The sequence below is a fragment of the Dasypus novemcinctus genome, chromosome 3 (genome assembly GCF_030445035.2).
Source record: "Dasypus novemcinctus isolate mDasNov1 chromosome 3, mDasNov1.1.hap2, whole genome shotgun sequence".
Lineage (NCBI taxonomy): Eukaryota > Metazoa > Chordata > Mammalia > Cingulata > Dasypodidae > Dasypus > Dasypus novemcinctus.
Window position 1 is genome coordinate 14,811,099 of NC_080675.1, and position 23,243 is coordinate 14,834,341.

The 23,243-nt window shown below is 51.6% G+C and overlaps 1 protein-coding gene across 1 annotated transcript in view; it reads right to left on the bottom strand.

The window, feature by feature from the left end:
* RIN3 (Ras and Rab interactor 3) overlaps positions 1 to 23,243 on the bottom strand; it is a 126,563-nt gene that overhangs the window by 79,677 nt on the left and 23,643 nt on the right. Inside the window, exons 2-3 of the mRNA XM_058292401.2 lie at positions 11,841 to 12,039; positions 316 to 433 (exon numbers count right to left, since the gene is read on the bottom strand). Of these exons, the coding sequence (XP_058148384.1) occupies positions 316 to 433; positions 11,841 to 12,039 (317 nt within the window). The remainder of the gene's footprint in view (positions 1 to 315; positions 434 to 11,840; positions 12,040 to 23,243) is intronic.

Consider the following 23,243-nt stretch of genomic DNA (forward strand, 5'->3'; position numbering starts at 1 on the left):
CTGGTTTGAGTGTGTGCTGAGCTGGCCTCGGCCAGGGGCCTGGACCTCGTCTCCAGCCTCCTAGGGCTGAGCTAACAAGAGGCCACGTCGTGGGCCCAATGGCGAAGCAAAGCCAACAAGCCATGGCATAGTGAGCAGACACTCAAACTGACTTCTGAGGGACAGGCCGAGTTCCAGACACACCTGGTCACATAGCTTCAGCGGCTGGCAGCCGCCCGCCCCCTTCCATTTTTAAACGCCTCTGGTTCTGGCTGGAGCGCCTGTGGGTACGTGCTGTGTGGCCCGAGGCAGAACGGGGAAGAGGCGGGCACTCACCCGATTTTTCTTCTTTAATGGCGTATTCGCGAACCTCGGACGCACTCTCCGTCAGGGAGGGGAAGTGGACACAGAGCACCAGGTGCTTCCAGCTGCTGTCCTGGCAGACCAGGAACATCTGAAATGGAAGGAGGGGTGCAACAGTCACTCCGTGCAAGACTCGAGCGCTGGCGAGAAGGACGCCAAGGATGGGAGGCATGCAGAATGTTCTGGAAACAAGGAGCCATGGGACGGTCGGGCATCCCTCAGGAGAATTGGGGGTTCCACCGGAAGAGCAATACGTCAGCGAAACCACATCACGAGGTTTCTCGACTCTCAATCTCCCAGGGGCCCACCGATTCAACTAAATCAGTATTTCCTGAAGAGCATCTGTAGACACAGAGCCAGCCTGGTGTGTGTGCGTGCGTGTGTGCCTGTGTATAAAATGCAGATTCCCGTGCCCTCCCCCGAGGTGCTGGCTCTGGAGGTGGGGGCCCGGATGGGCCAGCTGATTCCAGTGTGGGTGGTCCGGGGGCCACCCTTAGAGAAGCTCTGGGGAGTCAGGTTGAATTTCCACTAACACCCCAGCACATACTCCCTGGGGGGCCTGTTAGGAACAATCACAGAAGTTAGTCAATTCACACTTTATTTTTGGCCTGTGGAAATGAAAATAATACTTAATATAGAGCTCTGTGGTGGGAAATGTTCTGAATATTTTACACGCCTCAGCTTGCTCCATCCTTTCATTAGCCCGTGACATGAGTTGGGTTATTACACCCATTTTACAGATAAAGAAACTGAGGCACTCCGCGTCACCCACCTCCTGGGGTTGGCGTGATGATGGGCCGCGTTACTACCTGTAAAGGGCTGGAGCCACGGAGCACACTCTGGAAGGCTCCGCTCAGCCGGGACCCCCAGCTGGACGAGGAGGGGGGAGCCTGGTGCCTGGAGGCTGGTGCCCCTGCCGCAGAGCTCCACGCCCGGCTGCCCTCCCTGCATACCCCACTTCCTGCCTGAGAGGTCTTCTTCTCCGGAAATGATGCCTCAGGGCCCTGAGGATGTAGCTGTGCTCCAGTAGCCCAAATTCATCCAAGGCTCAACCAGAACCGGCGGATCTTTAGACCCTTCGCTTCTACTTCTTCTGTCCCAGGGAGAGGGGATGTGACACGGGAGGTCACTGTCACACCCACAGCGCCTCCAGGGCAGGGTCCCCCCTGGGCACCTATGGGGAGAGAATCTCTGCTTCCTTCTGCAACTTCTGTTGTCTTAAAATGGACCTTTAAGTTTGGCCGCCCAGTTAGGCTCACCACTCCTGCCTGGTACCACCCCTCCCGGGGACCCCCGGCCTCCTGGGGCACCACAGCCAGGCTGCGGCTGGTCCTTCGGCTGGGGTGGGGGCACCAGTGTCTCCTTCCTATCCATGCACTGACCCCCCAACCCTCCCGTCCCTGGGGCCTGAGCCTTCCCCTGCTCCAGGCTAGAATCTGGAAGAGACCAGACCAAAGGTCTGGTTTGGCATTTAGCCAAAGTTGTTGGGGGAATGCTGGGGTGCAGGGCCAGTGGCACATCAGGGAGGATGTGGCCCCAAGCATGAGAGGCTCCAGGGCCCTGGGGGGGTGCTTCTTCCCTGTCCCCACCACGCAGTCCTGCCACCCCTTTGGGGATGCTCCAAATTCTGCTGCCATTGTTATTGACTACTCACATTATTATTATAATATTGCTACTTTATTGTAATTGTCAATGACATTGCTATTAACATTGTTAATAACACATTACAACGATATGCTACTATTAACCAACAGCAGCTAACTCATATCGCCTCCCTAGCCGGCACCAAGCCCAACGTCAGTGCACTGGATTCCAGGATCTCATTCAATTCTCCTATTAGACCTGTGTTATGTGTGTGTGGGGTACTAGTCTTATCCCCATTTTCCAAATGAGGAAACTGAGGCAGAGAGGCAAGGAATGCCCAAGACCCCAGGGTTAGTAAGTGCCAGAGCTGGGATTTGAGCTCAGACCCTTTGACTCTAGATCCTGGACACTCACCTACCCCTCCATCCGCCCCACAGAGGGTGGGCCCTTCAGCTGAAGATGAACGCAGGTTCCTTCCAGAGCAGCGACACAATGAATCGAAGAGTCATTAACCCTGGTTGGACCTGAGTTTGCTAGACCCCTCTCCTAAGGCAGGGCCGGGTGGAAAGAGCACAGGAACTGGAGAAGACAGAGGAGGAAGGCGGGAGGACAAGTTCCCCAGCCCGGAAGGTGCCCGGACCACACTGAGGGGACCAAGCAGGAGCCTGACTCACTTCTAGATGCTTCTACATGCCCTTGCCCTCCGCTCAGAGGCAGTCCCTTGGCTCCTGCCACAGCCTCGCCCTCCTTTGAGCTGCAGCAGCATTGAACTGACTCATAACCTGAACCTGAAATGCCCCTGTAGCAGTTTGATATTACTGATGAATTCCGAAAAGAAATATCGGATCATGTTTACAAACCGATCTTTCCCTCTGGGCATATTAGATTATATTGGATTCATAAGTTTCCTTGATTAAGTAATTATGTAAGCCTCTTGTGCCAGTAGTTGAGTCTCCACCCTTTGGTGGGTGGGGACTTATAGATAAAAGGCATGGCCAAGGAGAGAGTTAAGGGTTCTTAATGTTGGAGTTTGATGCTGAAGCTGGAACCCTGGGAAGAAAGGAGCCCTAAGCCCAGAGAGAAGAAGACCTGGGAAGGGAGGGGCCCAGGAAGCCTGAACCCTGGCAGACGTCAGCAGCCATCTTGTGCCAACATGTGGAAATAGACTTTGGTGAGGGAAGTAACTTATGCTTTCTGGTCTGGTATCTGTAAGCTCCTACTCCAAATAAATACCCTTTATAAAAACCCACCAGTTTCTGGTATTTTGCATCAGCACCCCTTTGGCTGACTAATACAGCCCCCAAGAACATGATGTCTCTCCAAAGAAAGAGGCCACTTTGCTCGTCCTTCTGAGGGCCAAGGTCAGCTCAGTCCTTGCCCACCAGGCCCAGGGCAACGAGAGCTGCAAGCGTGTCTGTGTGAGAGTGCGTGTGAGTGAGCGTGAGACGGCGTGCGTGAGGAGTGAGCCCTGGGGTGTCAGGGTGCTGCTGGGACGGCAAAGCAAACTCTGACCCTCGACCCTGAGCCAGGCACGAGCCGAGGCCGGTGCCCTCCTGACCTGGCAGCACACCGGGGGCGTCTGGCCCTGCAGGGAGAGCGGAGCACGTGGGAGAACACCTGCCCAGGTCCCCGGTCGGAGCCCGTGCATGTAGCAGAGCGGCCTGTGGGCGGTGGCACAGAAGGGGCAGTGTGTTTTAAGCAGTGGGCCATGACCTATGAGTGCAACTGCCACCAACAACTGTTTCCAAAATAGAAGAACCCTGCCTGTAATGAGGGTGGACTTTTTGTCAAAGAAAGGGAGAGCAAGACCTACGCAGGTCCAGGGTCTCGCTACAACATGTTTCTCTTGCCCACTGGGAGTCACCTTACCTTTTTGACCCCCTCGAAGCTCTCCCTTGGGTGCAGACACTACACACTCTGGCTGCCATCCTCAACTGGGCCCTCCCTCCCTGCCACCCTGTACTCTACTCAGCTCTCTCATTTCCAGTATATGAATGCTTCTGGACTTCTCCACTCTACTCAGATATCACCCCACCTGTTCCGCAGAGAGAAGGAAGATGGGAGCCCTGGGCCAGGAGCTTCTCCAACCGGGAGATAACGACACGTATTGCTTTCTGGACTCCCGAAGGGCCTGCACAACCCCCTCCTTTCCCCCAACGATCAGCGCCACAGCCTTGAGGCATTATGTGGCTTCACTGAGCCTCTGTGCTCTGACCTGGAAGAGGGGATAAGGACATCTACCATCACCCAGAAGAAACAAACAAAAAATTAACCCAAAGCCCTGCCTCTCAGTCTTAGAAGAACTGAGAAATGGCCCAGAAAAGCCCCTGACAGGATGAATTAGTCTCTGCAGATGAGCCTAAGAATTAATTCTCCACTCAGTCCACCCCACGGTTGGCTTGTAGGCGTGGTAATGCATGTATAATATGAAATGTGCCATTTTGATCATGTTAGTGTACAATGCAGCAGCATTAATTACATTCACAAGGCTGTGCTGCTGTCACCACCATCCATTACCCAAATGTTTTTTTATCACCCTAAACAGAAACTCTGCATCCATTAAGCAATAACTCCCCACTGCCCCTCCCCCCGACCCAGCTGGCTTATTTCACTTTGCATCGTATTTTCAAGGTTCATCGTGCCTGGTTTTTGTTCTTCAGTCTCCCAGTCTCAGACTCCATCCAGAACTGGGGACTCACATGTATTAAATGTGAAAAAGAATCAGAAGGGATTTCCTTGAGGCAGGAGTTGGGGAGACAAAGTTCCCAAATCCAGGGCAAGAGAAGTCAAGTGCAAGGCAACAACGACAACAAAAAACAACAACAGAGAGAGTGGATCAGCCCATGGTTAGGAGCCAGCAGTTCAAACAGGGACTTGGGTTTGCGATCTGAGCCAGTTCCTTCTGTGTAGACCACTCAGTTCTCACGATGGCCCTTAGTGGTTGAAGACACCAGGGCCCTGAGCAGCTCAATAAGCCTGAGCGCACAAGAACAGGATGTGCAGGAGCAGAACTGGACCCGGGGGTCACCACCAAGTGGCTAGCCTCTCACCATCCTGCCCTGTGTTATCTAACCAACCCTTTTGACACAGCCGTAAAGCTCTCAAGTGGCCAAGTCAAGGGGCTGGTTATCAGAAAACCACAATAAGGTGCTGGCCTGCGAGAGGGAGGAGGTAGGGCCAGTGGAGGTGGGCAGGGAGGGAGGTCCATGATTGGCCTGGCTGGAGGGGTCCTCTGACCCTTCCTGCCCAGACGGCAGTGGGCGAGGGCGGCACGGACAGATGCCCACTTGGGCAGAACTCATGTCAGTGGTCTGCTTGGCCACCGACCACTGGAATGAGATGGGAATTTAGCTGCTCAGCTAGTCACTGGGCCCCTTCTAGAAGGCATCCACAGAAGGCACCTCAAGAACTTTGTAGCCAACCATAGGAACATTCTAGATTATGGTCCAGTGCTTAGGAGTTCAGCTAAACTCAACACCAGGCAGAAGACCATCTTGGTGAGCTGTTTGCAAACCCCTCCCCTGACCCTAACCAGATCAATGATTATTGGTCATTGAAGTTGTGGCAGCCTGATGCTTTTGTGGGCCCCAGAAAATCCTGTTCTTAAAGCAAGCTAGTCCATTCCCGTGTGTGTAAACCTATTGCAGATGAGACCCTTTGATTAAATTACTTCAGCTGAGTGCCTCTGATAAGATTGCACGACCCAGGGTGGGTCTCAATCCTCTTACTCATGTCTTTTATAAACAGAGAAATAAAAAGCCACAGATTCAGAAAAAAAGGCTGCAGAGACAGAGAAGCCTCCAGAAGTTGAAATCAACACACGTGGGAGAGAGAAAAGCCACAGCTGGAGCAGCCTAAAGCTGAAGGGAAGGAGGCCCAGAGGAGAGGTGAGACATGGATGGCCATGGCCATGGCCATGTGCCTGACCACCCACAGCTGCAGCTCGGGAAGAGAAAACATCTGATGATGCCTTCGTTTGGATACTTTCATGGCCTCAGAACTATAAGCTTTTGTAGCAGTTTGACATAGTTATGAATTCCAAAAATAGATATTGGATTATGTTTGTAATCTGATCTGTAGCTGGGCATGATTAAGTTATGGTTAGGGCTTTGATTGGGCCACGTCATTAGGGTGTTGAGTGCCCGCCCCTGGGTGGGTGGGGGCTCACAGATAAAAGGCATGGCGAAGGACAGAGTTGAGAGTTCTAACTGTTGGAGTTTTGATGGTGGAGCTGGACGCTGAAGTCTTAGGCTGGAGCCCCAGGGAAAGAGACAGAGCCATTCGCCTGGTAGTCTACAGCTGACCTTGTGAAGAAAACAGAGAAGCTGAGCCCAGAGGAACCCAGGAAGCTTGAACCCTCGCAGACATCAGCTGCCATCTTGCTCCAACATGTGAAAATAGACTTTGGTGAGGAAAGTAACTTATGCTTTATAGCCTGGTACCTGTAAGCTCCTACCCCAAATAAACATTCTTTATAAAAACCAACCAATTTCTGGTATTTTGCGTCAGCACCCCTTTGGCTGACTAATAAAGCTTTTAACCTAATAAATTCCCACTGTAAAAGCCAATCCATTTCTGGCATATTGCTTGGCAGCCTTTAGCAAACTACTACAGAGGTCTTGCCCACCATGATTGTAGCACAGGAGGCTAAAGAGCTGGATGGGTCACCCACAGCCATTTCTCTATGCATTCTCTAAGCCCCTCTTTACTCTCTTTCTGCCCCTTGGGGCCAGTTATTTGGAGATGCAGTGGAACATGAATCTCAGTTCTGTGGGTCCATGGGCAAGTTACTTTTACCTCCCCGGATCTCAATTTCCTCATCTGAACATGAGAATAATAATACCCATCACTCAGGGTTTCTGTGAAAATTGCTGAGCATATATATAAAAGTCTAGCACAGGGAAGCGGCTGTGGCTCAATCAGGTGAGCTCCCGTCTACCATACGGGAGGCCCTCTGTTCCCGTCCTGTACCGGGGCCTCCTTGTGAAGGCAGGCTCGCCCGCATGCTGCAGAGCACCGCCAGGCCTGCAGACGCCACGGTGAGCCGACTCAGCAAGGTGACGCAACAGAAAGAAGGGAGGTAAGCGAGAACGCAGAAAAGCCTGCAGCAAATGAACACAGAGAGCAGAGAGCAAGCAAGCCGCAAGTGGGGAGGGGAAATAAAATAAATACAGACACAGAAGAATGTACAGCGACTGGACACAGAGAACAGACAGCACGCAAAAAACCACAAGGGGGGGGGGATAAAAAAAAAAGAAAAAGTCTAGCACAGAGTATGCACTGAATAAATGAGAATACTAATAATGATAGACTGCAACACTTAATCATGTCCGAAGATTTTAACACATCTCATTTTAATCATAAGTGATAATTATTAATGAGATTATTATGCATCCTTTCCTGCTCACATCTGGACTAAATGAAAAGATAGGGAAAAAGGACTCGAAGCCCATAGGCTTCTATGTTAGATTTAAAAATGGCCACAAATTCTTTGCAGCTCCTACCATTGAGAGGGGGAAGTTATTTCTCCACTCTCCAGGGGTGGCCTGGGGCTTGCTTTAACCAGAAGAATTGAGCAGAAGTGACACTGACTGTGGGAGTTCTAAGTTTAGGCCTCTAGAGGCATGTCAGCTTCCGTGCCCAGGCTTCTGGGTCTTGGCTGCCACGTGAAGGAGCCACGTAGACCAGCCAGTAGCCGGCACCAACAGTCAGACGTGTGAGCAAGGTCATCTGAGACCACCCAGCTCCAGCCAAGCTGCTGGATGACTGCAGCTGCCAGGCTGACCCCAGGGGAGACCCTGGCACAAGAGCCGCTCAGCTGAGCCCAGCCCAAAAAGTGGCCCCACAATAAAACTGTGATTGGTTTAAGCCACTGAATTTTGGGGTTTTTGTCGTTTTGCACAGGGCCTTTAAACTCACAAGGCCTTCTCTTCCCTAACTGCCTCGGCATGTTTGACACACTCAGGAAAGGGAAATGACCTAGTCTGGTAATTTGCAAGTTGTTTTGTGATTTTTAGCAGTGGAATCCATCTTCAAACAACTTTTTGTGCAAAATCCTAATATATAAAAGAGATACAAGTAAAGGATCCCAACGATATGGACACAGGGGCCTTGTGTTCTGGGTATCCCCATCCTCTCTCCCTTCTTTGAGGTACTACAGAGGAGCCTACAGAGTTTGGTGGTGGAGTTTGAAACCTAAGATGTGGTCCAGTCCCTTCATCGAAAGAAACCAAGACCCAGAGATGTAAAGACTTGCTGAGGGCACACTGCTTCTTAGTGGCAGAGCCAGGATAAGAATGCAAAACCAGTGGCCTCTGACCCAGCCGACCCACCAAGTGTTAATTGAACACTTACTCTATGCCAGGCCCTAGCACCTCAGGACAACTCCTTCCCTTCAGCTCAGTATATTATACCCACTTTACAGATGAGAAAAGGGCATGGGAAGAGGATTGGTAAAGAGCCAGGGAAAGAGGATGGACATTCAAAGAAGGACCAGAGCCTCAGGTCTTGGGGTCATCTGGAGCCAGCGTGTGACTTCTCGGGGCTTCTGCTGAATGGCATTATAATTTTTGCCCGTGACAATAACAATGAGTTAGCTCTGCAAGAACGAATGTCCCCGCCCTTTCTTACTTGACCTGAGGGGCAATGTGCCCTGTCTCAGGAGCTGCATCGTTTGGTCAAAGCCACTCATGGCTCTATTGCTCCCCTTTGCCATTCACTCCATTCTCAGCCTCCCTCATAGTTAGAGACAGCCAAGAAAAGGCAGCTGGAAAAATATTTCTTCCCAGAGAAGACAGAGCCTAGGAGAAGAGAGCCTTATGCCCATGACTTGCTGCAATTAAATGGATGAGATGTCTGGAGCTACAGGTACCATCTTGTAGTCATGAGGAGGCAAACCTGAGACCCAAAAGCCAACACTCTGAAGATAGGGGAACAGAAAGATGAAAAGAACCTGGGGTCCTTGATGACATCACTAACCTGCCAACTAGCCCTGGACACTAACCTCTAGATGTCTCATTAGGTAAAGAATAGTATCCTTGTGGTTGAAGCTACCAGAGGCCAGGTTTGTTGTTTCTTGAAGCTGAAAGCATTGCCAGGTGACAGTGGCTCAAAGAATTGTTGACAGAATTGATGGGTGGCTTCAGTAGAGTGCCTGCTACGTGGTAAGCACTTTCCTTCACCAGTGCCCCTTCTACCTGCTTCCTGGCCCTGAGGACAAAGAGCAGATAGCCCTAGGGCACAGAGGCAGCATTTCCGTGAAGGAGAAAGGCAACATGGCGGGACATGGGGCATCCTGGGCAAGGAAAGGCATCCTGAAGAGTAGTCCACACTTCCACCCCGAGTGAGGATGAGCCCAGGGTGAGAAGTGAGGGAACAGAGGGGGCCGAGTGCAGGCATCGGAGCCTTCTCTGTGCACTCCAGGATCCTCCCCTTGGGTTTCCTGGAGTTATTACAAAGGACAGCAGCTCACCGTCAGGGCCATGGGCAAGACTCCACTGGCCACCATCTCCTGAAAGCCTTTCCTGCTTAGCCAGGCCACCAAGAAACCCGGTTGTGTCCCAACGTCCTAACTACCTCTCTCTTCTATGGGAAGAAGTATCACCTGGTGCCCCGCTGAGCTGTGATCTGAGTCAGCCCATTCCTGCCGGTCTCTCTTTCGCCCACTTCTGTTAACTCCCCCAAAGTGCTGGAAACAGGGACTCTCAGCAAGCAGGATCCTCTTCCCCCTCCTGTACAACCATGTGCACTGGGAGGGCCCTCTCACCTTTGAAGAGCTGGGTCCCCTTGCTTACAACCAACAGTGGCATAATGGTGAGGGCCAGCAGCTGTGAGTCAGGCCCCATGGTCCCTGTCCTAGCTGGTTTGCTGGGGGCCTTCAGGAAGTCACTTCCCAGCCTGTAGAGTGGGAGAGGGGCTGGAGGATCCCACGACTCCTTCCTTCTAGAAGACATTCTTCTAGCATCAAGTGGCCCTGGGCTCTGTCCCAGCCCCCAATTAACTCGACCTAGGGGGTTGACCAGCTGGCCTTGGCATCCCCTCCCTGTCTGCCTTCAGCCAGCATGGGTTGCTGGAAAGCCACCGATTTCAGTACCAGCTGGCACAGAATGTGCTTAGGAAGAGAACGATGCAGCCGCTGCTACCCTCCAATAAATACATAAAAATCCAAAGCTAGCTACACACATGGTTTTGTTTTTACCGTCCGTTTTTGGCTCGGACAATCCAGAGATGTCTGCTTTTCCACTTTGCTTATTTTAGGACTACTTTCCAGTTGCTCAGGAAACTTTTCTATTGTGCCATTAGGGCGGTCACAGAAGTGGCTGTTCTTCCCAGAGGCTACCGCTGCAGGGGCTGCCGTGCCTGTGGGGGTGGGTGGCCTGGGGTGGGGTGTGGATGGGCAGCCTCAGGAGTGGGCTGTGTGTGCGGATGTTTGTGAATGTGTGCGTGCGTGTTGTGCCAGGGGGAGGGGCTGTAAGCAAGGCTGGGTCACAAATTCTCAGAACTACCGAGGGCTGGAATTGGAAGGAAGGGCTAGCTCTCCCAGGAGGCCCCGCCCTGGCCAGCAGGCCTCACCTGGGCCCCGGTGGGACACTACGCGGCCTTCAGGCCTCCACGGCCACCCGCCCCCTGGCAGGGCTGCTGGGGCCATAAATTCCAGGAAACCCAATTTCAGTACAACAGCCGGCTTGGTGGATTTCACCTAGTCCACGGGGAAGGAATCCACTAACCAGCTGAGCCCCATGCATTTATGAGCTGGGACTATCCCTGGGGGACAGAGAAGCACTGCACGACGTAGCCAAGGTGAGGAGAGCAAACTGCACAACAGCTGAGAGGTACGAGTCCATGTGTCAAACAGCAAGGAATCGGGTACGGGCTGGCACAGGACCCAGCCAGAGCGCCTGGGCTCAGTCGGCCTCTGCCACTTACTTGCCATGTCCCTTTGGGGGTGCAGCACTCAGTTTCTTTGTACCTCAGTTTCCTCGGCTGCAAATTGTGCGTCACGATAATACCTACTGCCCAGGTCCGCTGCGAGGATAAACTGGGCTAATTCACATGAAGAACTTAGGAGAGGGCCTGTCACTAGTTAGCACTTAGTAAATGCTCACTGTGTAGCTGCACAGAAAAGGACTAGAAAGACACACTCCAAACTCGTAGCAAAAATGAGGAGTGGGTTAGGTTAGAGCAGGTGGAAAAGACCTTGATAAGAGACCTTACTTTTTGCTTATTCGTTTCTGTCCAGCTGCTTTTTTTTTTTTTTACAAAGACTACAAATGTATGTCACTTTCATAAATTAAAAAGTTAAATGTTTTTTTTAAAAGGAAGTAGGGTGTAAGAGAAAATGCAAAAGGGGCAGAAAGCAGCACTATTTCATCACACGCTCACGCACATACGTGTGTATGCATGTGTGTACTCTTGTGTAACCTGTACAACACCGCTGGGAAAAGTGAGCACTGTCACGGCCCCTACTTCAAAATAAGAAAAGGGAGGCCCAGAAGACCCAAGCCACTTGCTCAACTCACAAAACCGACTCCCCAAAAAACTTTTGACTCCATTGCATACCGCCTTGTTTTCACGTATAAGGGTGTAAAACGCCTTGTCAGGTCCCTCTGGCTCTGGGACTCTCCAGTCCCCAGATGGCCTTGCTGAGCTCCCAAAGTCAGAGCAGGCCAGTGCAGGGACTCTCGGCCGGGCCAGTCCTGCCCCTCACGCATCCAAATGCCCGCGCAGCCCATGCTGGCCACAAAGCCCGCCACGGGAACACCTGCTCCAAAGCAGAGACCAGCCCTCCCCTCACCCCCACCCTGAGGCCGGAAAGCCTGCGAAGGGAGGGCAAAGCAGCAGCTGCGCAGATGGCAGCCGCTCCCAGGGCACCCGCGCGGGCCTCACGCCCCTTACGGGGACAGACCCCCACTCACCCCAGCCGCCTCCCGGCGCAGGATCCGGGCTGCTTCCGCCCGGCCCAGACCCAGCTGCAGCCACACCGGGCACGTCTTGACCAGCTTCTCCAGGACGCTGAGGCCCCGGCCAGGAAGGCAGTTCTTGCGGGTGGCCAGAGGACAAAGGCCCTTGCCATCGTCGCCCTCTTCCTCTCCTTTGCCAACATCTGGAACAGGACTGAGAGAAGAGAAGCAAACGATGAGCCCAGCCTGCGGCCAGCCTGGAGCGGGGTCAGTAGCAAATGGGGATTCAATTCAGCACGTTTTTTACTGAGCATCTACACGGCCAATGGTTCTTTGGGGAGTGAAAAAATAAGCAAACCTAGGTCATTGCCTTGAGGCACTTCAGATAAAACAGGTGAGGCACACCCCGAAACCACCAGTAGAGTGCAAGCAGGAGGGATTTACTGGCACACTGGCACCGCACAGTGCCATGCAATTAGCTAATTCCAAGCCAGGGCGGGTTCAGGGTGGTGGCATTTGGGCTGAGTCGGGAAGAGCATTTAAACGTTTTAAAAACTGATGTATAACTTACACACAGTGAAATGCACATATCTTCAGAGTGCAGCTGAACACAGTTTTACATGTCTGTATCCGTGTAACCACAACCCAGATCAAGATAGAGACCTGAGTTGCCCAATGCTGCAGCCACCAGCTAAATAACAAAGTGTGACGAAACTGAGTTGAGATGTGCCTTAAGTGTAAGATACAGCCTTTCTAAGGCTTGGTATGAAAAAATATATGAAATATGTTAGTAATACGTTAAATTGATTCCATGGCTAAATGATAATTTTTGGAAATACTGGTTGATTAAAGCATATTACAATGAATTTCACTTGTTTCTTTATACCTTTTTTAAACGTGGCTACAAGAAAACTTAAAATGACATGTAGGGCAGGCATTATCTTTCTACTGGACAGTGAGGATACAGAGTATTTCCAGCCCCCCGCCAGCTCTCGTGTGCCTCCTGCCGGCTGACACTCCGAGCCCCCCGAGCCCCCCAGGATGAGGATCTGTCAGCGGGTCAGGGAGTGGGGGAAGGAGGCGGATCCCAGCCTAAGAAACAGCAAAGCCCAGGGAGGGAGGGGGCCTGGGAGCGCACTGCCTACTGTGAATGCGTCTGCCTGGTTTAGAGTGGCCCAGACTCCCACCAGTTCCCGGCCCCCAGACCACCCCCACCCCCTCAAATCGGCAGGAAAGTGTTTCTGTTTTTTGGGGTTTTTTTAAAGAAGGTACTGGGAATTGAACCCAGGACCTCATACAGGCAAAGCAGGTGCTCAACCACTGAGCCACGCCCGCTCCCCCTACCCCCTTTCTTTTGGGCAGGTTAGTTTTGACTCCAGGAAAGAAGGAACATCCTCTTGGAGCTCTTGGAGCTGGGCACTTGACGCCCTGAGTCGGGCGGGCCCTGCGATCTGTTTGCATTCTGCCCCAGAAACCAAGTCTTTCACAGTTTCTGCAGGGATGAAGACCTTCATTGGACAAAGGAGGGTAGTTACAAGGCCGGTGAGAAGTGGCTGCTGCCCCTTGTTTTGCCGTGTCCCCGTGAGGCTGGCCAGGTGACAGTCAGCGGGGCTGGCCTGCAGGAAGCTCCAGGAGCCGGGGAGGTGTGTGTGTGTGGGGGGGGGGGGGGTGGAGAAATGAGTCAAAGGACACAGGGAAGTGGATCCACTGGGAGCGATGGAGGTGGAGGGAACAGGATTTCCCAAAGGGGATGGCGGGGCCGTGGGGGCGGAGCGTTTGGGAAGTGCTGGATTAAATAGGGCCCAGCTGGGTTGTGCTCCGGGAGCAGCAGCATTTTGCAGGGACCGGGCCATAAAGAAGGGTCGCGGTTCACAAGGCTGGTGCATCGTTGAATCTCACAGCACCACAGATCCGTGGGTTTGGGCAGATCTTTTAGTACAGACTTTGGAAAACACTGTCATAACCATCAAACCCAACGGCTCTCCTTCACAGACAGGGAAACTGAGCTTAAGTGACTCATTCAACGTGACACGCTGCAGAGCAGGGTCCAGAAACCAGGCCTGCCTCTGCCCCTCACCCTTGCTGTGTACCAAGGCCACCTGCACTCATCCGCGCACTCACTCATTTGTCCAGCGGTTCATTCATTCACTCACTAACCCACTTAACAAGCAAACGTCATGTATACTCCAGCCGCCCCTGCCTTCGTGCGCTCATGCTGTGATGTGCTGCTCACCCGCCAGGGTCTGGAAGTCTCTTTGCCTAGCCCCTCTGCACAAGGGTGGGCGAGTGTGCAGCAGCTGCCAGAGAAGGCAACTGGCAGCGGGGCCCAGGAAGCCTCAGCTGTGGCCGAAAGGCCATCGGGGATCCTAAACATGGTTCTCCTGTCCCCCCACCATCCAAATGGGCCATTGGAGAGTCCTCAAACTTGGTTTTCTTTTTTCTCTCTCTCTCTTTTTTTTTTTAGAAGCTGGAAGGCATGCTGACAAGTCCTTCTTGTTTTCAGGCTCAGGGAAGTTAGTCCAGCAGAGGGCCAGCTGGAGGGAGGCTGGGAGGTGCAGAGTAGGACGCTGGGCACTGGGACAAAGCAGAGATTCTCAGAGCAAACCACACCTCCTCTAGACTCGAGGCCGTCCCCTGGCGCGGGGCCCTGGGCTGCCTGCCGCCCCTCACTGCACCGACCCAGGAGGAAAGCCGAACGCGTGCTCTAGGGAAGGTGCTTTCGTGTTACCTCTACAGTCTTCCCAACCCCCCCAGTGAGCTGGGCATCACCGTGCAGAGCCCAGGAGGCAGCGAGCAATACCCGCTGATAGGTGCGATTTAACCGTTGCTTCTGCTGCACCTGCTGTGTGCCGGTCACCGGCCTCTCCCGGGTGCTGGGGATCCAAGAATGAGGCAAATCATGGTGACCAGGGGGTGGGTACTGGGTGCAACCTTTCCTCTCGTGGCTTTCACGTTCCAGTGGGAGGAGACAGGTAGCGATCAGGTCGCTGGGTGAAGGAGAGTATGTTAGATGGGGAAAGTGAAGGGCCACGAAGGGGCAGGAGCAGGTTGCAGTCTCAAATGGGGAGGTCAGGTGACTTTTGAGCAAACACCTGGCTGCAGGTATCTGGGGGAAGAGTTGGAAAGGGTGCCTTGCCATTTCCAGGAGGAGCCCCAAGAGGGTGAGTGTGGGAGGGGGTGAGTTAGACGGGTGCAAGGACACAACCCTGGGGACTTGAGGTCCCTTTGTGGGGAACCTGGAGCCACTGGGGCTTGGGGATGGCTCTAAATCCACGGGTAAAGCATTCTGGATTGTTCCAAGTGAGGTGGGAGCCACGCAGGGGCTGCCTTTAAATCCATGGCTAGGGAAGGGCCCAGGCCTCTGGCTAGCAATTGGCCCAGACCAGCCTGCAAGCTTCTTCAGCAAAAGAAATGGACCCATTAAGACCTTGAGGGGGCTGGGTGGCCTCTGGGCCCACGGAGAGCCTGTGAGGATCTGCGGAGATCCACCTGCCCCCCCAGCCCCTGAGGGTTCTACCCACTTCTTGGGGGCACAAGGCTGCTGCTTTCAGGGTGACCAGGTGGGACTCTGCGCCAGGCCCCCCGTCATCTCACTCCCTTGTGGCCATGTCCATTCCCTGCTCTTCAGTGGGTCCCCACTGCTTAAAGAACCCAAGGTGCCCTGGCTGACTTCTCCCACAGACTCCCCCACAGTGGACTACCGGCCGTTACCACACAAAACCTGCGCTTTCTATACCCGGAGCTCTTAGGCTGCTCCATCCACCTGTGGCTCCTTCTTGTGCTCTATTTTCTCCTCCCCAAATTCTCTCCAGCTGGGAGGCAAAGGTTTCTTGGGCAGGATACAAAAGAATAACCATGAAAGAAGAAATGTGACTGTATCAAAATTTAAAACTCTTGCCCATTAAAAGACATCGTTAAGAAAATGAATAGGCAAGCCACAGGCTGGGAGAAAAAGTTCACAAAACATGTACCTAAAGAGGATGATCAAGTCAATTTTTTAAATGAGCAAAAGATTTGAGCAGATAATCCACAAAAGCAGATGTACAAATGGCCAAGAAGCACCTGGAAATGTGCTTGAAATTATTAGTCATTAGGGAAATGCAAATTAAAACCACAGTGAGATCACTACCACACAACCATTAGAATGGCTAAAATTAAAAAGACTGCCACCACCGCATGTCGGCAAGGATGGGAAGTGTGATGGTTAAGTTCATGGGTCAACCTGGCTAGGTTATGGTGTCCAATTGTTTGGCCAAGCAAGCATGGGCTGGTTGTTATGGTGAGGATATTTCATGGATTTAAATCATCAGTAAATTGATTGCATCTATGGCTGATGACATCTACTATCAACTGAGGCGATTGCCTTTGGCATGAGAGTCTCATCCAATCAGTTGAAGGCCTTGAAGGAAGAACTGATGATTTCAAGCAGACAGCAGGAAGAATTTCCATCTCTCCTTCAGCCAGCCAGCTTCTCCAGGAGAATTCATTGAAAACCTTCATCAGAATTCCTAGCTTGCAGCCTGCCCTATCGAATTCAGACTTGCCCGTCCCCACAGTTGTGTAAGCCAATTCCTATAATAAATCTCATAATATTTACATTATATATATACACACAGACAGAAACATATGGATTTATAATATAATATATATCTCTCTCCTGTCGGTTCTGTTTCCCCGGAGAACCCCAACACAGGAAGTAATCAGAACTCTCACGCATTGTTGGTGGAATGTAAATCACTGCAACCACTTTGGGAACAGATACGGCAGTTTTTTTATTATCTAAACATATACCTACCCTATGACCCAGCTTTTCCACTCCTAGATAGCCAAGAAAATGAATGTGAATGTCCACAAAAAGACCTACACATGAATATTTCCAGCAGCTCTATTCATACTAGCCCAAGACCAGTCCAGCTGTCTATCAGCAGGGAAACAGGTCATCAGCCACACAGTGGAATACTAGTTACCAATAGGAAGAAAGGAACTAGTGATAACACACCACCACACGGATGCAGCACACAAACTTGCTCAGTGAGAGAAGATGCCAAAAAGTACACAACACATGAATTCATTCATAACAAGTTCAAATGGTACAGTTACATGCATTTGCATTCTATCATAGGTAAATTTTATACCAAAATAATGAAAAAGAGCCACAAATAAATATTGAATTCTGGTAAAGGACATGCAGGCTAACACAGTCATGGGTAGTATCCTAATATCTACAACTTTCTTTGAAATGCATAACAAAATAAGATGGATTGATGGATAGATAAATGATAAAGCAAATTTTGAAAATGTTAAGGGTGAGAGATGGGTATATGGGTGTTTTCTGTAAAATTCTTTCAACTTTTCTGTATGTTTTAAATCTTTTATAGAAAAGAATGGTGATAAAGTGCTCCCCATCCCAAAAGAGCCATTCACTTGAAACCTGTCCCCTGTATCAGAAGCCCTGGGTTTGAATTCAGACTATGTGAACTTTAGTGTAATTACTGTGAAAAATATAATAATCGCCCCTACCTATTAGGGTTATTGTGAAAACTCAGGCACTTAGCCCAGTGCCTAGCACATAATTCAGTCAATAGTGTTAGCTACAGTCTCTCTATTCTCAGCCCTCTAGCTGGAACAGTCCCTTTCACACTTCTCCAGCCTTCGGAGCTGATTTTAGGACTTAGCACATTTGATTGTGACTGCAGTCCACACTCCATGAGTGTGTGCAGAGCTCCAGGCGAACCAGCTGAATTAAGGCTCTGAGGGCCAGAGAGGAATCTGTACAAGGTCAAAGTCGCCAGCTGCCTCCCTTCACAGGGAAAAGCATAGAAGTTAGAGGAGGAGCAGCTGAGGCTGAGGAAGTCTGGGTCTTGCCCCAGGTTCCTACCCAACAAAACAACACAGGCACCTGCTCTGAAAGGCCACAAAGGGTGGCGGGCTGGGGACAACCCGGGCCTGGCACCCTTGCTGACTGTTGGGCCTCTCAATGTCTCTGGGTGCCCATTTCTTATCGCCAAAATGTTAGGCTCTGCTGACCACAGTGCTGGCTGTTATCGCCCAGCCCAGATCAGCCCCCACCGCCAGGGACAGTGGCTGAGCCAGAGCCGGTGACCCTGACACCCACGTCCCGGCCCTCCCCAGCCAACTTCCAGCAATCATCCTCAGGGACCTTGGATCATTGATGGCTCTGTTAGTGTAAAATAATGAGACTCAAATTTCAGCACTACTCCACTGGAAAGAGAAATCATTCCAAGACCAGTTTTCCTCCCCCACATGGGGAATAGAGCAATGAGCTCTGATCGGCAGCCGTGGCAGCCTTCAAGTCCCACGGGTGGTGGTCCATGGCCGCCCAGGACGCCCCCACCCAGAGGCAGTGTGGTCCGAGATGCAGGAGCACGCACGCCCCGGCTGCAGGGGGCGGCCCTCGCAGAATTCTGGCTTGGGGGTGGGTTTCTCACCAGCTCTCAGGAGCGAGCTCTCTGGCCTGGGTGTCCAGGGACCCGGCAAGCCCCGCAGGGAGAGGAGCGGCTGGGGAGGGGTCAGAGCCCTGCGGCCAGCAGCTTGGGCTGTGGGTCCCTGGGTGAGGGTCGCCTGCCAGGAAGGAAAATTCTCAGCTCAAGAGAGCGCAGGCTCCGGGCTGCCTGTGTCAGCACCTGGCTCAGGAATTCCCACACCGCCAGGTGAGCAGGCTGTGGTGGAATTCCAGGTGAGGGTGGAGTGGAGGGGACCAGGTAAGGCTGTTACCGCCCCACCTGGGAGGCTGGCCTCCGGCAGGCCGCCAGCTCTGAGCTTTGCCAAGGTGAAAGGGGTCACCTTGGGCACCCCCCTCCGGGGTGGGGGGACTCCTGGGTCCAAGGGGCAGACATGGCTCCAGGGAGAAGTGTGCCAGGACAGCCTGATGGCTCGGCACAAGGCATCCTGGGATGCAGAGGACGGGAGAGGCCAGGATGGGGTGGTTGGGGTGCTGGTAATTCCAGCCAGAGCAGCACCTGCCTGTTGCATTTATAAGGTGCCTGCTCTGCGCAGAGACCTCTGTGTAGGACCACTCTGAGCACTCCCACCTCCTGAGAACTCAGGCATCCTCACACCGACCCTACCAGGGAGGTGACAGTCCCCATAGAAAGAGGACACTGAGGTTAAACAACTCGCCCGACGTCACACAGCCAGTAAGCGGCAGCGCTGGGACTCAAACCCCAGCTTTCTTGCTCTGGAGTCTGTGCTTTTCACAGCATACTATTCAGGCTCTCAGAAGTTTTTTCTTCTTATTTCCATGTGTATGTATCCTTACAGTAGCTGGCAAAGAAAGGGCGTTCAATAGGGTTTGTTATTCCCTGTGGGAATACACACACACATAAATATAAGTATACATAGAAATAATTTCCAGAAAGAGACAGACTTCACTAAACATAGTTATTTCTGGAAAGTGCAAGGGATTTGTTTAAATTTTTTATAATAACTGTCCATTACTTATAGGATTAAAACCTGCCATAAGTAAATCTATGAGCAAATCCATGTTCCTGACATAGCTGTGTGCAGAATGGAGAGCTGTCTGCTTTGTAATCAGACAAGCCCATTTTGGATCTTGGCTCTGCACTGACTTACTGGCGTATCTGGAAACTTTATTAACCCCTCTGACCTCCAGTCTCCTAGTCTGTAGAGTGGAGAGTAAGTAAAACTAGTAAGGTGGTTTCTGTTGGGAGCAAATGAGACAGACAGGCAGGCTCAGAGAGGGCATTCCATGCACGAAGATCAGCATTGGAATTATTAAGAGCAAAACTGAAGAGCCAGCGTTGAACTGCCTGGCACAGTAGCAGCCTGAGCTGCCAGAGGCCTGGAGCCCCCTTCTTCCCTACTGAAGCAACACCCCTTCTTGAGCAGGGCCAGGACTGCCCAAAGACCTGCAGAGGAGTTTTCTCTGACTCTGGCATCCCTGGGAAGCAGCCATGCCGCGACTCTTGCAGGGACAGAAGCGAAGATGGCAAATGATAGGCTACAAAGAGCTGAGTTATGATGTGTGGTCTCCAAGTACCTGAGCCTATTCCTTCTGCCAGTGCAATTTCTCCATGACAGCTCCAGCTGCTTGGGGCGTTTCAGTCAGTTCTGGAGTCTGAGTGCCCATGCTGGAAGGTAATTGAGATGGGTCCAGCCCTGGGGACCCACCTGGCCAGCTGAAGAATCAGGCCCTTGGGGGACTGTAGGGAAAGCCTGGTGCCACGAGGTGGTCACCAAGGCAAAAGGCAGAGAAGGATGCTGGGGCCCCTTTCCCTGCTCTGGGAGCCACAGGGCTGGGGCTAAGGTGCAGCACTGACGCCACAGGGGATGAGAGCCTGAAATTCCTGACTCCTGATGCACAGAGGAGGAATGCAGTAGGGCTACAGGGATCTGGGGCTGAGAGGCCCACTTGTTTGGAGGCCCAGGTGTGATGGGCTTCGGGTGGGCAGGTGAGCTCTCTGGGCCTCAGCATCACCCCCTGTGGACAGGAAGGACCATCCCACCTACCTCCCGGGTTGAGAGAGGGTTACGCGGGACAGTGTAACTAACGGACCCAGCACAATACCCCCAAGAATTGAAAGCAGGGCCTGGAAGAGACACCTGTGCACCAGTATTCAGAGCGGCGTCATTCACAATAGCCCAAAGGTGGAAGCCACCCACGTGTCCATGGGCAGATGAACAGATAAACAAGATGCGGTGCACACACATAGGAATATTACTCAGCCATAAAAAGGAGTGGAGTTCTGATACGTGCTACAACGTGGATGAACCCCAAAGACAGATGCTTAGTGAAATAAGCCACACACAAAAGGACCCTTATGGTATGCGTCCACTTATATGACATATCTAGAATTAGCAAATTCACAGGCAGAAAAAAGATCAGAGACTACCAAGGGCAGGGGGGAGGGGACTGGGGAGTTTTTGCTTGAATGGTAAAGAGACGGGAGCAGGTGTAGCTCAGTGGTTGGAAACTTGTTTCCCATGTACGAGGTCCCAGGTTCATGCCCTGGTACCTCCTAAAAAAAAAAAGGGTAAAGAGAAATTTTAGTAATAGAAGGTGGTTATGGTAGCACTACATTGTAAAAACAATTAATGCCACTGAATTGTATACTTAAAACTGGTTAAAATGGGAGAAAGAAAGGAAAAAAGACCCCCAGCATATAGCAGTTCACTTAACAAGTGGTAACTACAAAAGTAAAATGCAGGGCTCAGAGGTCCTTGATGGTGTCCTTTGAAGTACAAAAGTTTTTATTTTAATAAAGTCCAAACTATTTTTCTCTTTTGTTGTTCTGCTTTTCACATCATATCTAGAACATCATTACTTAATTTTTTCAAAGGTTTATAATTTTAGTCTTCACATTTACATCCTTATTCCATTTTGAACTAATTTTTTCATATGGTGTGAGGTATGGGTCCTACTTCATTTTGCATGTGTAGATCCAGTTGTCCCAGTACCATTTCTTGAAAAGACCATTGTGTCCCCATTGAATTGTTTAGGCACCCTGGTCAAAAAATCAATTAATCAGGGAAGCAGCTGTGGCTCAATCAGATGTGCTCCTGTCTGCACTACGGGAGGCCCTCGGTTCATGTCCCAGGGCCTCCTCGTGAAGGCAGGCTCGCCTGCATGCTGCAGAGCGCCGCCCGGCCCGCAGACACCGCGGAGAGCAGACTCAGCAAGGTGATGCGACAAAAAGAAGGGAGACAGGCAAGAACACAGAAGAGCCCACAGCGAATGGACACAGAGAGCAGACAGCAAGCAAGCTGCAAGGGGGGAGGGGAAATAAAATAAATACAGACACAGAAGAACGCACAGCGAATGAACACAGAGCAGACAGCACGCAAAAAGCCGCAAGGTGGCGGGGGGCGAATAAAATAAATAAATACAGACACAGAAGAATGTATAGTGAATGGACAGGGAGCAGACAGCACGCAAAAAGCCACAAGGCGGGGAGGGGGGGATAAAAAAAAATCAATTAATCATATAGATTGCACAAGGCATGGGACTATATGACACAGTGACCCATGTGGTGCAAGATGGACTAGGTTAACAGTACAAATGTGAGAGTGTTCTCTCATGAGCTATAACAAACGTACAATACTAATATATAGCGTTAATAATAGGGGGTGTGTCGAAAAATATACCAAATGTAAGCTATGGACCATAGTGGTAATAGTCTGATGATGTTCTTTCATAATCTATAACAAATGTTTCACAACAATCCAAGGTGCTGGTGGAGAGGTGATGTATGGGAATTCTGTACATTATGCATGATTATTTTGTAAGCTCACAATTTCCCCAACAAAAAACATATATTAAAAATCAAGTAATCATAACTTAGAGAATGGTTTTGAGCCCCTCACATTGTTTTTCTCCTTCTCGATATGCCAAATATTCTCTGCATTTCTATCTCTGAAATGTGGAGCCCCAAACAAGGAAGCAATAACCCAGGTGTGCCCTGAGCCACACAGAAAGGCACATGACCATCACCTTCCACAATCTAGATACTCTGCTCCTATTAACATGACCTAAGACAGCATCATGTTTTCTACCGTGACACAACATTCTTGGTAATTTTGATTCTGAGGGAGAAATCACCATGTGGAGGTAAAGGGAGACGTTAGGGTTTCCAAGACAGTAGTGACATGGAAATGTGGTATTTATTGGAAGAAGGAGTGTGATATAAAGGAAATGGCACGGAGCTGGCACTCAGGAGACCGAAGTCTGATTTTGTTGGCAACTCACTTCCTCCCTCTAGGTTCTGTGGCCTCTTGCATAAAATCAGAAGGTTGGAGTTGACCTGGGATGGCAAATAGGCTGTATCTCCCTGGTGACCTCCAGCTGATGGGCAGCGGCTGCTGAAGGTGCCGGGAGCTGCCAGCGATGTCGGCCAGGGGTTCCGCACGGGAGAGCAGCGGCACCTGCGCGACGCAGTCACTGAAGGTGGACGAGACCAAGCCTGGCTCTGTGACTCAGCTGGCTCTTGGCTAGGCGCTCCTTGGAGGCTTCCCTTCCAAGCCAGCCTGGCTCAGCCCCGGCGACAGCCCAGGAGAGGGCAGGCAGCCAGGCCAGCCTCCCTGCGGCGTCCTCCCCGCCAGGTCCTGGGCTGTAGGAAGCCGAGCCACGGCTGCTGCCTCGGCTCACCTGTGGCCCAGGCTTTGGTGCACACAGCACCCAAATCGCAGCTCCCGGCTGACCATGGAGGTCATGCTGGGAAGGAAGAGAAGTAGCTGGTTCCAGAATAACGCACAAACACTCCCAAACATCTCCAGCCCAGTTCCACCGCGACATAACTGCACGAGGCCCTGGCGGGCCCCCACGGATGCGCGGGGCTCTAAGGACACAGGCTGGGAAATCCTGCTACGAGAAAGCTCCCCAAGGATCTCCCCTCCCAGAAAGCCAAAAGGCCTTCCATGAGGAGGTGGGGCTCCAGGTGC